The sequence below is a fragment of the Lampetra planeri genome, chromosome 63, assembly GCF_965212315.1.
Source record: "Lampetra planeri chromosome 63, kcLamPlan1.2.h2, whole genome shotgun sequence".
Classification (NCBI taxonomy): Eukaryota; Metazoa; Chordata; class Hyperoartia; order Petromyzontiformes; family Petromyzontidae; genus Lampetra; species Lampetra planeri.
In genome coordinates this window covers 1,614,328-1,628,400 of record NC_136169.1, presented here as the reverse complement: position 1 = coordinate 1,628,400, position 14,073 = coordinate 1,614,328, and the positions used below count along the sequence as shown (strand labels likewise).

Here is a 14,073-nt window from a genome sequence, read left to right as displayed (position 1 = left end):
CACCACCAGCACCACAACCACCATCACCACCACCACAACCATCATCATGGCGTCTCGTCTCAACGTCTCCCCCCCACCCTCCCCGCTCCCGTCTCCAGCAATTCCAGTCGGGAGCTTTGGCGGCGTTGGCGGCGGCGGCCACGCGAACCTGCCTCTCTGGCCGGATCACCGTCGCTCCACGACGACGGCGCCTCCCTTCACTCACGCCGCTGTCGCTCGCGGCGACGGCGGTGGTGGTGGCGACGGTGGCAGCGGTGGGGACAGTGGTGGGGGCGTTGGTGGTGGTGGTGGTGGCAGCGGTGGGGGCGTTGGTGGCGGTGGTATCAGCGGCGGTGGTGGCTTCGGTGGTGGCGGGTGGTGGCATCGGCGGTGGCGGTGGTGGTGGTGGCGGCCGCGGTGGTGGCATCGGCGGTCGTGGTGGTGGTGGCGGCGGCGGTGGTGGCAGCGTTGGTGGTGGTGGTGGCTTCGGTGGTGGCGGTGGTGGCAACGGCGGTGGTGGTGGTGGTGGTGGCGATGGCGGTGGTGGCGACGGCGGTGGTGGTGGTGGTCTCCACGAAACGTCGGGACAGCTGGACCGCGGGGAATATTTCAACGGAGACGAGGAGACGGAGGAGGGGGAGGTTGAGGAGGAGGCCGGGATGGAGGAGGAAGAGGAAGAGGAGGAGGAGGAAGAGGTGGAGGAGGAGGAGGTGGAGGTGGAGGAGGAGGAGGAGGAGGTGGAGGAGGAGGAGGAGGTGGAGGTGCTGGGAGACGCGAGTGATCTCTCCCAGGATGGAGGTGTTGGCAGGAGTGGGGGGATCTATCCGGGGTCAGTGCAGTTCAGCCCGGATGTACAATCTCGGTTCATTTGTAAATAGTGAGTGCGCAAAGAATGCAAATTGTCATGTACATCACGTACGTTGAACTTCTTTCGCTCCGTGCGTAGCCAACCATGCTCATTGGAGGTGCGGAGGGGGGTGAAGGACAACAATCTATGGGTCTCTGTGCGAGTCTATGGGTCTCTGTGTGAGTCTATGGGTCTCTGTGTGAGTCTATGGGTCTCTGTGTGAGTCTATGGGTCTCTGTGTGAGTCTATGGGTCTCTGTGTGAGTCTATGGGTCTCTGTGTGAGTCTACGGGTCTCTGTGTGAGTCTATGGGTCTCTGTGTGTGTCTATGGGTCTCTGTGTGAGTCTATGGGTCTCTGTGTGAGTCTATGGGTCTCTGTGTGAGTCTATGAGTCTCTGTGTGAGTCTATGAGCCTCTGTGCGAGTCTGTGGGTCTCTGTGTGAGTCTATGGGTCTCTGTGTGAGTCTATGGGTCTCTGCGCGAGTCTATGGGTCTTTGTGTGAGTCTTTATCCTCAGTTCCAGCAGAGACATAGACTCACACAGAGACCCATAGACTCACACAGAGACCCATAGACTCACACAGAGACCCATAGACTCGCACAGAGACACATAGACTCACACAGAGACCCATAGACTCACACAGAGACCCATAGACTCACACAGAGACCCATAGACTCACACAGAGACCCATAGACTCGCACAGAGACACATAGACTCGCACAGAGACCCATAGACTCACACAGAGACCCATAGACTCACACAGAGACCCATTTATTTAGAACTGATTTTCGTGTGTTTAGATTGTTGTCATTTTCCCACATCTCCGATTCTGACGCTTGGCTACGTACGGCGCGAAAGAAGTTCAACGTACACACACACACACGGAATTCACAATGGCTGTGTCTGAATCATCAACTTCAACAGCATGGGGTTGACACCTGCATCTCTGGGTATCTCTCTCTCTCTCTCTCGATATGCGTAAGCAATTCCAGTCATTATCAATTGACCAATTGAAGAAGACCTCCCCGTACCATGACTTTGCGTGGTGTTTTTGACCATACTTCACCACGATGGTCAGGGGAAGGGTAAGGCCTAGTCTGTGGCATCACTGGCCACTGATGTTAACCGTGCCTGGGAATCCCACTTTTTGGCAGTGCGCTAACCACTCTGCCACCACTCCACCCTCGTCTCACTTTGGTTGAGTTCATAATGGCCGTGTCAAAAGTCGCATAGCTAGCACCACTGAGAGGCTGGGTTTGAGTCCGGGACTCAGCTGCTCGTGATGGACACAGACTGAGAGGCTCGTGACACGAATCCTCGTGGGAGCGGGGAGGGTGGGTGGTGGGGGGTGGAGAGCGGCCTCTAGTGGCTGGCGACGGAGGCTCCAGTTGCTGATGATGATGATGAAGAAGCGAATCCCGTTGGCTTCGTCGCCTCATCGCGGATGCCGCTCGCTTCCTGGCACCTCCTGCCTCACCCCACCTCACCCGCCGAGTCAACTCACCATTGCTCCTCACCTCACCACTACTCACCTCACCACTACTCACCTCACCCTGCAAGGCATTGCAGGGCTGCGCCTCTATCTGCTCTGGGAACCGCGTGGCGTCCAATAGACAATTTGAGCTACCCTCAGGCCTTCATTTGTCGGCGTACTCTAGTGGTAGTGCCTTACGCCGACACGCCCTACACCCATGGGGGGGTCTGAGCAACGTTTGCGAGAAATGTTCCGGTGGGTGGGTTTGGCAGGTCAGCCCATCATCGCTTCAGGGCAGGTAAAATTTGAGTACAGTTTACAACTTCGTGAAGTGTTTACACTGGCAGTCGAATATACACGGATGTACCGGCTCCGTCGTGGGAACGTGGGATTTCCACCACTCAGTTGAGTATGGGTCTCGTCTGGTCTCGCAAGCTAAGCAGGCCTGAGCCTGGATAATGTTTGGATGGGTGATCACAGTGCATAACAGGTGTTATGATCATAATTTTTTGTACATATAGCATTGTTGATAACAAACAAACAGCAGTGGCATCTGACATCGCTGGAAGAGAAAGTAATGAATAAAAAATATTGCATTTCGAAACACTGTAAACTTAACTAAACTATAAAAAGTTTTCATCTTACCAGGTAAGGCCTCACTGAGTTGTGTAGCTCCCTTTATTTCAGAAGCGACTCGGTCATCACAAATGAGAGCTCAACGAAAGTGGCTTCATCATCATCATCGCGTGGATATTTATAACAAACTCCAAATATACAGCAGCAGGCGTCAGGGTCGGGATCGAACCCACGACCTCCTGCACACCAGGCGAGGTAGTTAACATCTCCTAGCCACCGTGATGATGATGAGAGAGAGAGACACGCAAACTCCAAATATACAGCAGCAGGTGTCAGGGTCGGGATCGAACCCACGACCTCCTGCACACCAGGCGAGGTAGTTAACATCTCCTAGCCACCGTGATGATGATGAGAGAGAGAGACACGCAAACTCCAAATATACAGCAGCAGGCGTCAGGGTCGGGATCGAACCCACGACCTCCTGCACACCAGGCGAGGTAGTTAACATCTCCTAGCCACCGTGATGATGATGAGAGAGAGAGACACGCAAACTCCAAATATACAGCAGCAGGCGTCAGGGTCGGGATCGAACCCACGACCTCCTGCACACCAGGCGAGGTAGTTAACATCTCGCCACTTTCGGAGTTGATTAGAAGCTTGCGTGACTGCAGAAATCCATATTCTTTGGATCTTCGGTAAAGTCACGTGGGCATAAAAATACTAGATCACGACGTTTCGATCGCAACGCAAGCAATCGTCATCAGGTGGGACAACCACAGCAAGCGAAAAACTGCTTCAGCAGAAAAAACTACTTCAGCAGAACCCACCAGGCGAGGTAGTAAACTACTTCTTGCCGTGGTTGTCCCAACTGATAACGATTGCTTGCGTTGCGATCGAAACGTCGTGATCTTTTATTTTTCTACCCACGTGACTCTACCGAAAGATCCAAAGAGTACTATCGGGGTTATGGATCAGGAATCGAGACAATTAGTAGCCATTCGTTAATCCACTAATTGGGATTCCGAACCCATGCTCGACCCCATGCTCGACCCCATACTCAACCCCGTAACGGCTCGCATACCGGGCGCAACCCCCTCGACGCTTTTCATTGGTCAGTCATTGTGTGGCAATCGCTTCCCATTGGCTACATTAGGCGCATGCAGTCTGTCCTCCCCAACCACCCCGCTCCACGCGATAAGCCACTTCGTCGAACTATCATTTGTGATCACTGAACCCACGACCTCCTGTATACCAGGCGAGGTGGTTAACATCTCATGCGCATCGAAAACTAACGCGAATTTAATTATAGGCCCAGGTTAACGATACGTGTGGATTTTTAATGAGGGGCCGTCCATAAATGACGTCACGCACCTGGGGGGAGGGGCGTGGCAGATATTTGTGACGATGTGTGACGAGGGGGGGAGGGGGGGGGGTTTGAGAAATGTGACGTCACATCAAAAGGCGCAACTTTAAATAAATATAGACAACACGTTCTACTTAATTAAATAGACGTTTTAATAAATGTTTTCTCCTACAACATCAGAGTGCAGCGCCACATTAAATACGCACTACAATGACAATAGTTTAAAGCGATTTGAAGCATGTTTTAGTTTTTTGGGGGGGGGGGGGGGCAGAGCTTTGTGACGTCATATTTGAGGGGGGGGGGGTCTGACGTTTTGTGACGCCGTGTGACGAAGGGGGGGGGGGGGTCAAAAATCGTCCAAAATCGCGTGACGTCATTTATGGACGGCCCCTGAGACCTCGATACTGATCGACTTTGGGGCTTGCGTATTGGTGGAGCAAACGCCACCGTTGTACTGATCTGACATCTATGATCCCAATCCGCACAGACCAGCGTGGTGAAGTATGGTCTCATCCAGCAGTGGATTGACACAGGGTCTTGCTGTACACGTGCATGTTTTATAAATAGATATCGGAGTGTATGTATATATGTGTGTGTGGGTGGGTGCTGGCTAACATCACTTGCTCCATGAGTTCGTTAAGGATATAGGGAGATGATAATTGTTTTTGTACCCTTCTATCTGGCAACAAAACTGACACCTTTTTTTTACAAGGAGTCATGTTTACATAGACCACAATACCTGCAGTCATAATGCAAACAAAAAACATAACTCTGATAATGTGCACAACAAGTTCTGGTCCAACACCATGTGAGACTAGGCTCTAAGGAAAGCTGTCTCGGGTGTGGACCAATCAACTTCAAGGACAGTGCATACATTATCAGAGTTAGGTTTTTGTGTTTGCATTACGACTGCAGGTATTGTGGTCTATGTAAACATGACTCCTTGTAAAAAAAAGGTGTCAGTTTTGTTGCCAGATAGAAGGGTAAAAAAACAATTATCATATTTTTACTGGCAAATGAGGTTCCAATGGTCTATAGGGAGATCTTTGTCTTTGTGTGTGTGTGTCGGTAGTGTCGTGGTTAGCGCTACGCATCACGAACCCAGCCACCCGAGTTCGATTCCCGCTCACGGCCAACAACACCGGTGACGATTATCTGAACCGGTCCTGGGCCTCCCCTAGTTCGACTCAGCCTCAAATGAGTAGCTGGTGCAGTGTGTAAATATCGCCACTGGGGAGACAAAGGCAGCCGGGCGTGGTGCTGGCCACCCATCCCCCTCGTGTGCTCTGCCGGCCTTCATAGGCGCTCCTCGCTAACAGCACTTGCCCCAACAGTCTGTGGAGGCTATATCAGGGTGGGGGGTATCTTTGTCTTTGTGTGTACGTGAACCGAAGCCTGCTTGAGCCTTGAGCCTGATGTTAATTTAAAATAACCACCGTATGCACTATGCAAACAAGTCCGTTTGCTCGATTGTACTTGCTCGCTTGGATTAGACAAATTTAAACACAAATGCAACTGTGGATTTTGAATGTGTTGAACGTCTGGTTTGTTTTTTTTTCATATTGAAAATCTGCGTAACGCTGCTCCGTGGAGGCTGCCACGTGGTTCTATCTCCTCCATAAATCAGAGGTCGCAAACGGGTTTTGATTCCTTACCCGTACCCGGCCGCACCAGGGTCGCAAACGGGTACCCGGCCGGGTACCCGTACCCGTTCCCTACCCGTACCCTACCCAAAATGAGTGTCAAACAGTTACTCACCAGTGACTCACGGCCTACCCGTACCCGTACTCGGCCGCACCAGGGTCGCAAACGGGTACCCGTACCCGTACCTGGCCGGGTACGGGTAGCCAGGTATCGGGTAGGGTACGGGTATCGGGTACCCGGTTGCGACCTCTGCCATAAATACGAAGCTCCGGGTTTGTTGTTGTTGTTGTTATCGGCCACTGTTGTGCCCGCCCTTATCTCTGCTTCCGAAACGTGGAGCCGTTGACCGGACAATCTGTGAAAAGGAGCTTAGCGGCCCATCGGATTTCTCGCAGTATAAGATAAATATTCTTTTGATTGTTGAACAACTGCACCGGTTTGAACCATGCAGGCTGGCCCTGCCTATGATCCGTCCTGGGGTTAACCAGACTGGATTGTGCGAGGAGCTCACAGATTGTTGAAACATCTGTACACAGTCTCCAACATCAGTGAGCTCCTCCGGCAGGAGTGGCTGTGTTGGGGGGGGGGGGCACGTAGCCCCCAGCCATGCGGGACACGTGTTTGGCCGGATCGAGGGGGTTAAACGGGCGTGGCACGGGCTAGAGAAGAGATTGAGCTGATGTGGTACAGGAGGACGTGGAGCTGAGTGGACTTGCCAATGAATGATACCAGCGGTGTCAAAATCGGCCTCTGTGGAGGAGGCTCGTGAAGGACGCTACTGGGCAGTTGGAGGCAGTCGCCCTCCAACAACAACGGGGGGCGGAGGAGTGACGCTCACAACAACGAACGGAGCGCCGGGCGGATAAAACACAGAAAGTTGGCACAGTGAGGAGCGCAGATGATGCATCTGCCATTCATCTCAGTCAGTCGACCCGTGGCGCCTGGGTCTGTACCATGATGTCCTGCCAACAGCGATCCCATACCTGTCAACCCCTTATCAGTGCCCTACCTTGTTACAGGCAAAGTCAAACCTTACTGGTCAACACGCGCCGCTTATACATCTCAACGTTCATCCTACAAAGTCCCATCACAAGCGAGAAACACAAACACAGATAGACACACACTTCTTTGCCCGTATTGAAACGGCTGTTACGCCGTGTGGACCTTACAACCCAATTTCCCTGTACAAGAATCCGGGGCAAACCGTAACGGGTTGACGCGGTATGCGAGGCTTCCATCGTGCACCTGGCCTCAAGGTGCACCTAGCCTGGCACAGGCGCCGTGCTGACGTTACCGCCACTTAGTGCCGAGCAGCGGCCGCTGTTACCAAACAGCCACGGAATTCTGGGTGTTTTGTGCGTCATTCGATGGCTCGAATGACACATTTTGATGCAGCAGTTAATTTATTTAATGTATATTGCAATAATATTTTTCTTCTTTCTTTTACATATATAATGATTTTCAGGGATAATTTTCGAGGCTTTTTTTCGATTTAAAGCTTTCGTGACTGCAGGGATTTATCTTCTTGGTTCTTTCGGTAAAGTAACGTAGAAGGGAAATAATAAAATAATAAAAATAAAACATAATAAAATAATTATATTTAAAGCTTTCGTGACTGCAGGGATTCATCTTCTTGGTTCTTTCGGTAAAGTCACGTAGAAGGGAAGTAATAAAATAATAAAAAAATAAAACATAATAAAATAATTCTCACGACGTTTCGGCCACAACGCAAGCAGCCGTCCTCAGGTGGAGAACAGCACGCTTTATTTATTTTTTACAGAACTGGAACGAACGGAGGAGGAGGCCACGCGAGAGCGGGGGTCCAGGCTGCCACGTGGTCCAGGCTGCCACGTGGTCCAGGCTGCCACGTGGTCCAGGCTGCCACGTGGTCCAGGCTGCCACGTGGTCCAGGCTGCCACGTGGTCCAGGCTGCCACGTGGTCCAGGCTGCCACGTGGTCCAGGCTGCCACGTGGTCCAGGCTGCCACGCGTCTCTCTCTCTCTCTATCCCTCTCACGCTGTCTGTCAGCAGCGTGAAGGAGTGTTGTAATGAACAGCGAATAAAAACCGGATTCCAGAAGCTGCTTCAACGACCTTTATTACACAGTGGTAATACACACGTGGTAGTCGGGTTTCATTAAACTAAGCGAGTTGTAATTGAACGTGTCCCGTGCTTGATTTGTGTTTGCGATTATTTGACTTCTAAAACAACAGCAAGTCTGGGCCGTGTCTCGCTACCTCGCCAGAAAGGGCATCTTGCACCCCAGGTGAAGAACCACTGCACTCACAAGGTGCTCTCTATAGACTATACACTACACTATACACTACACTATACACTACACTATACACTACACTATACACTACACTATACACTACACTATACGAGACTACACTATACACTACACGAGACTACACTATACACTAAACTAGACTACACTATACACTACACGAGACTACACTATACACTAAACTAGACTACACTATACACTAAACTAGACTACACTATACACTAAACTAGACTACACTATACACTAAACTAGACTATACACTAAACTAGACTACACTATACACTAAACTAGACTATACACTAAACTAGACTACACTATACACTAAACTAGACTACACTATACACTAAACTAGACTACACTATACACTAAACTAGACTATACACTAAACTAGACTACACTATACACTAAACTAGACTACACTATACACTAAACTAGACTACACTATACACTAAACTAGACTATACACTAAACTAGACTACACTATACACTAAACTAGACTACACTATACACTAAACTAGACTACACTATACACTAAACTAGACTATACACTAAACTAGACTACACTATACACTAAACTAGACTACACTATACACTAAACTAGACTATACACTAAACTAGACTACACTATACACTAAACTAGACACTACACTATACACTACACTATACACTACACTATACACTACACTATACACTACACTATACACTACACTATACACTACACTATACACTACACTATACACTACACTATACACTACACTATACACTACACTATACACTACACTATACACTACACTATACACTACACTATACACTACACTATACACTACACTATACACTACACTATACACTACACTATACACTACACTATACACTACACTATACACTACACTATACACTACACTATACACTACACTATACACTACACTATACACTACACTATACACTACACTATACACTACACTATACACTATACACTACACTATACACTACACTATACACTACACTATACACTATACACTACACTATACACTATACACTACACTATACACTACACTATACACTACACTATACACTACACTATACACTACACTACACTATACACTACACTATACACTACACTATACACTATACACTACACTATACACTACACTATACACTACACTATACACTACACTATACACTACACTATACACTACACTATACACTACACTATACACTACACTATACACTACACTATACACTACACTATACACTACACTATACACTATACACTATACACTATACACTACACTATACACTACACTATACACTACACTATACACTACACTATACACTACACTATACACTACACTATACACTACACTATACACTACACTATACACTACACTATACACTACACTATACACTACACTATACACTACACTATACACTACACTATACACTACACTATACACTACACTATACACTACACTATACACTACACTATACACTACACTATACACTACACTATACACTACACTATACACTACACTATACACTACACTATACACTATACACTACACACTATACACTACACTATACACTACACTATACACTACACTATACACTACACTATACACTACACTATACACTACACTATACACTACACTATACACTACACTATACACTACACTATACACTACACACTATACACTATACACTACACACTATACACTACACTATACACTACACTATACACTACACACTATACACTATACACTACACACTATACACTACACTATACACTACACTATACACTATACACTACACTATACACTATACACTACACTATACACTATACACTATACACTATACACTATACACTATACACTATACACTATACACTATACACTATACACTATACACTATACACTACACTATACACTACACTATACACTACACTATACACACTACACTATACACTACACTATACACTACACTATACACTATACACTACACTATACACTACACTATACACTATACACTATACACTACACTATACACTACACTATACACTATACACTATACACTATACACTATACACTATACACTATACACTACACTATACACTACACTATACACTACACTATACACTACACTATACACTACACTATACACTACACTATACACTATACACTATACACTACACTATACACTACACTATACACTACACTATACACTACACTATACACTACACTATACACTACACTATACACTACACTATACACTACACTATACACTATACACTATACACTACACTATACACTACACTATACACTACACTATACACTACACTATACACTACACTATACACTACACTATACACTACACTATACACTACACTATACACTACACTACACTATACACTACACTATACACTACACTATACACTACACTATACACTACACTATACACTACACTATACACTACACTATACACTACACTATACACTACACTATACACTACACTATACACTACACTATACACTACACTATACACTACACTATACACTACACTATACACTACACTATACACTACACTATACACTACACTATACACTACACTATACACTACACTATACACTACACTATACACTACACTATACACTACACTATACACTACACTATACACTACACTATACACTACACTATACACTACACTATACACTACACTATACACTACACTATACACTACACTATACACTACACTATACACTACACTATACACTACACTATACACTACACTATACACTACACGATACACTACACGATACACTACACTATACAGTACATTTGAGGCTGAGTTGACCTCGGGGAGTCCCAGGACCGGTTAAGATAATCGTCACTGGTGTTGGCCGTGAGCGGGAATCGAACCCGGATCACCGGGTTCATAGCGCAGCGTTGCGCGAACCGCTACAAAGACAAAGATCCCCTGTATAGCCTTAACAGACTGTAGGGGCAAGTGCTGTTAGCGAGCACCTATGAAGGCCGGAACGGCACACGAGGGGGTGGGTGGCCAGCACCACGCCCGACCGCCTTTGTCTCCCTAGTGGCGATGTTTACACACCGCACCAGGTACTCATTTGAGGCTGAGTCGACCTAGGGGAGGCCCGGGACCGGTTCAGATAATTGTCACTGGTGTTGGCCGTGAGCGGGAATCGAACCCGTGTCGCCGGGTTCATAGCGCAGCGTAGCGCTAACCGCTGCGCTACACACACAGACTCACACACACGGCAGCGAGTTGACGAAACGGTCATTTAAACTTGCGCAGGTGAACGGACGATGAGTGGCGAAGGGGTTGGGGGGTGCCTTGGCCCCAGGGGACCTTCACGGCTCCTCGGGAGAAATGTTTTTTTTTATCGCCGACGATCGAAACGGGTGATGGGCGCATCGCGAATCCATTCCGAGGCCGTGCTAAATTCACACAACAGCAGCAGCCGCAGCAGCAGCAGCCGAAGCAGCAGCAGTAGTAGCAGCAGTAGCAGTAGTAGCAGCAGCAGCAGCCACCGGTGACCAGCCGGCCCCCATCAACAATTGCCCGAGCTCTGCGGTCCTCTACATATCGAGATGAGCTTCCAGCCAACTACACGCAGAGAGCGCTCGCCGCAAATGAACGGCGACACCGTATAGGCTGATGTCGTCAAGGGGACGTCAGCCACCCATCACGACAACTCCGGCTCATCCTCGCAGCAGCAGCAGCGGCGGCGGATTCTAGCTGCGGCCGTCTGGAACGTTCTCTTCCTTCCGATGTCAGGAAGCCACTGGGAGCTATGGCACTTTGAAATCGTCATCATCTAGATTGACGAACTCATTTGTTTAGAACTGCTTTTGTGTGCGTGTTTAGTTTGATGTCGCCCCTCCCCCCCGCTGCACCTCCGATTAGCGCGGTTTGGCTACGTACGGCGCGAAAGAAGTTCAACAACAAACATACGCACACACACACTCCACTCTACACCGCTGCACTATGCTCTACGCACACACACACAGGTAAACATTTGAGACTAAAATAACAGAGCGGGCGGCCAAGTGCGAGGAGATGGACGTCGTAAGGGGAGACGGAGCGATACAAGACAACTAACTCGAGCAGACGCCGGATGATCCTCGTAGCGAAAGTAGCTACAGATGTTGCTACGGGCCCCGCGCTAAATGCTTTCAAGCTGTCAATTCCGGTTCAGTGATTCTGCACTTGCTCTATCACTATAGTACTATACCGCCTTCGACTTTTATGAAAAACGACCGCGTCAGTTTTGTTGCCAGATAAAAGCGTAAAAAAACAATTATCATATGTTTTCTTCTGGCAAATGAGGTACCAATGGTGTAAATGCTTACCCCGAGCTCTCATACTCTGATGGTGCATTGTCTTTGAGTTGTGCGCCTTTTGGCGTCATCTGGTCCAACACCATGTGAGGCTAGGCTCTAAGAAAAGCTGTCTCGGGTGTGGACCAATCAACTTCAAGGACAGTGCATACATTAGCAGAGTTGTGTTTTTTGTTTGCATTCCGACTGCAGGTATTGTGGTCTATGCAAACATGACTCCTTGTAAAAAAAGGTGTCAGTTTTGTTGCCAGATAAAAGGGTAAAAAAAAAGGTTAGCGATGTGTCGCATTATCTGGCTGCATAGCAAATGAAAAAATACACTCACTTTTTCTTCTTGGTTCTTTCGGTAAAGTCACGTAGAACGGAAATAATAAAATAATAAAAATTAAACATAATAAAATAATTGTCACGACGTTTCGGCCACAACGCAAGCAGCCGTCCTCAGGAGGAGAACAGGTCTGTCGTGAGAATTATTTTATTATGTTTTATTTTTATTATTTTATTATTTCCCTTCTACGTGACTTTACCGAAAGAACCAAGAAGATGAATCCCTGCAGTCACGAAAGCTTTACATCGAAAAATACACTCACTTTACTACCCAACTTAAAAAAATTGTGTTTTAATATTTAAGTGTTTATTTATTTATTTAGGGGCACCTTTATAACAACATCACGCTACATGCCCCCGCACTCGCTTCGTCCGGCACTGAACTCGAGTGCAGGGTGCTGGTCGCATGAAGTGTTTAACATCTCCCCGTGTCCACCTCGCCACCACCCCTCGCCTCGTCTCCAGTAGCGGTGTAGCGACTCTGGTCAACCCCCTACCCCCTCCTCCCACTGGGGAGACAAAGGCGGCCGGGCGTGGTGCTGGCCACCCACCCTGTCATGTACGACAGCTCCGGGCTTCATAGCTGCTGCTCGCTAACAGCACTTGTCCTAACACTCTGTTAAGGCTACACGGGGGATCTTTGTTTTTGTCTATGCGGGAGCGGTGGTGCATCGGTTAGCGCTACGCTGCGCGACGAACCCGGAAACCAAAGTTCGATTCCCGCTCACGGCCACCAACAGCGGTGACGATTATCTGATCCGGTCCTGGGCCTCCCCCTAGGTCGACTCAGCCTCAAATGAGTACGTGGTGCGGCGGTGTTGTAGTAAACATCGTCGCGAGGGAGACAAAGGCGGCCGGACGTGGTTCTGGTCACCCACGCTGTCGTGTGCGAACAGCACTTGCCCCGAACAGTCTGTTAAGGCTACACGGGGGATCTTTGCCTTCAGTGTCGGCACGCTAAGCACGACTCCTTGGTAAAGAAATGTGCAGCGGGATAAACTGGCACCCGGCCATGGGAATGTGGAGTTTCCCAACATTGGTTCTGGAGCGCCAAAGAAGACTGATACATGATGATCGTGGTGGCGATGGTGACGGTGGTGGCGATGGTTTGTGGTGATGATGATGATGATAATTATCGGAGTGATAATGATGATGATCATGATGTCGTGATGAAGACGCTGATTCTGCATGATGATGATGGTGGTGGTGATGAGGATGGA

General features: G+C 48.0%; 1 protein-coding gene across 1 annotated transcript in view; it reads left to right on the top strand.

Moving 5' to 3' along the window:
• LOC144736803 (uncharacterized) overlaps positions 1 to 13,263 on the top strand; it is a 64,922-nt gene extending 51,659 nt beyond the window's left edge. Inside the window, exons 4-5 of the mRNA XM_078619447.1 lie at positions 99 to 396; positions 13,248 to 13,263. Coding sequence (XP_078475573.1) covers positions 99 to 396; positions 13,248 to 13,263 — 314 coding nt within the window. The remainder of the gene's footprint in view (positions 1 to 98; positions 397 to 13,247) is intronic.
• The last annotated feature ends 810 nt before the right edge of the window (positions 13,264 to 14,073 follow it).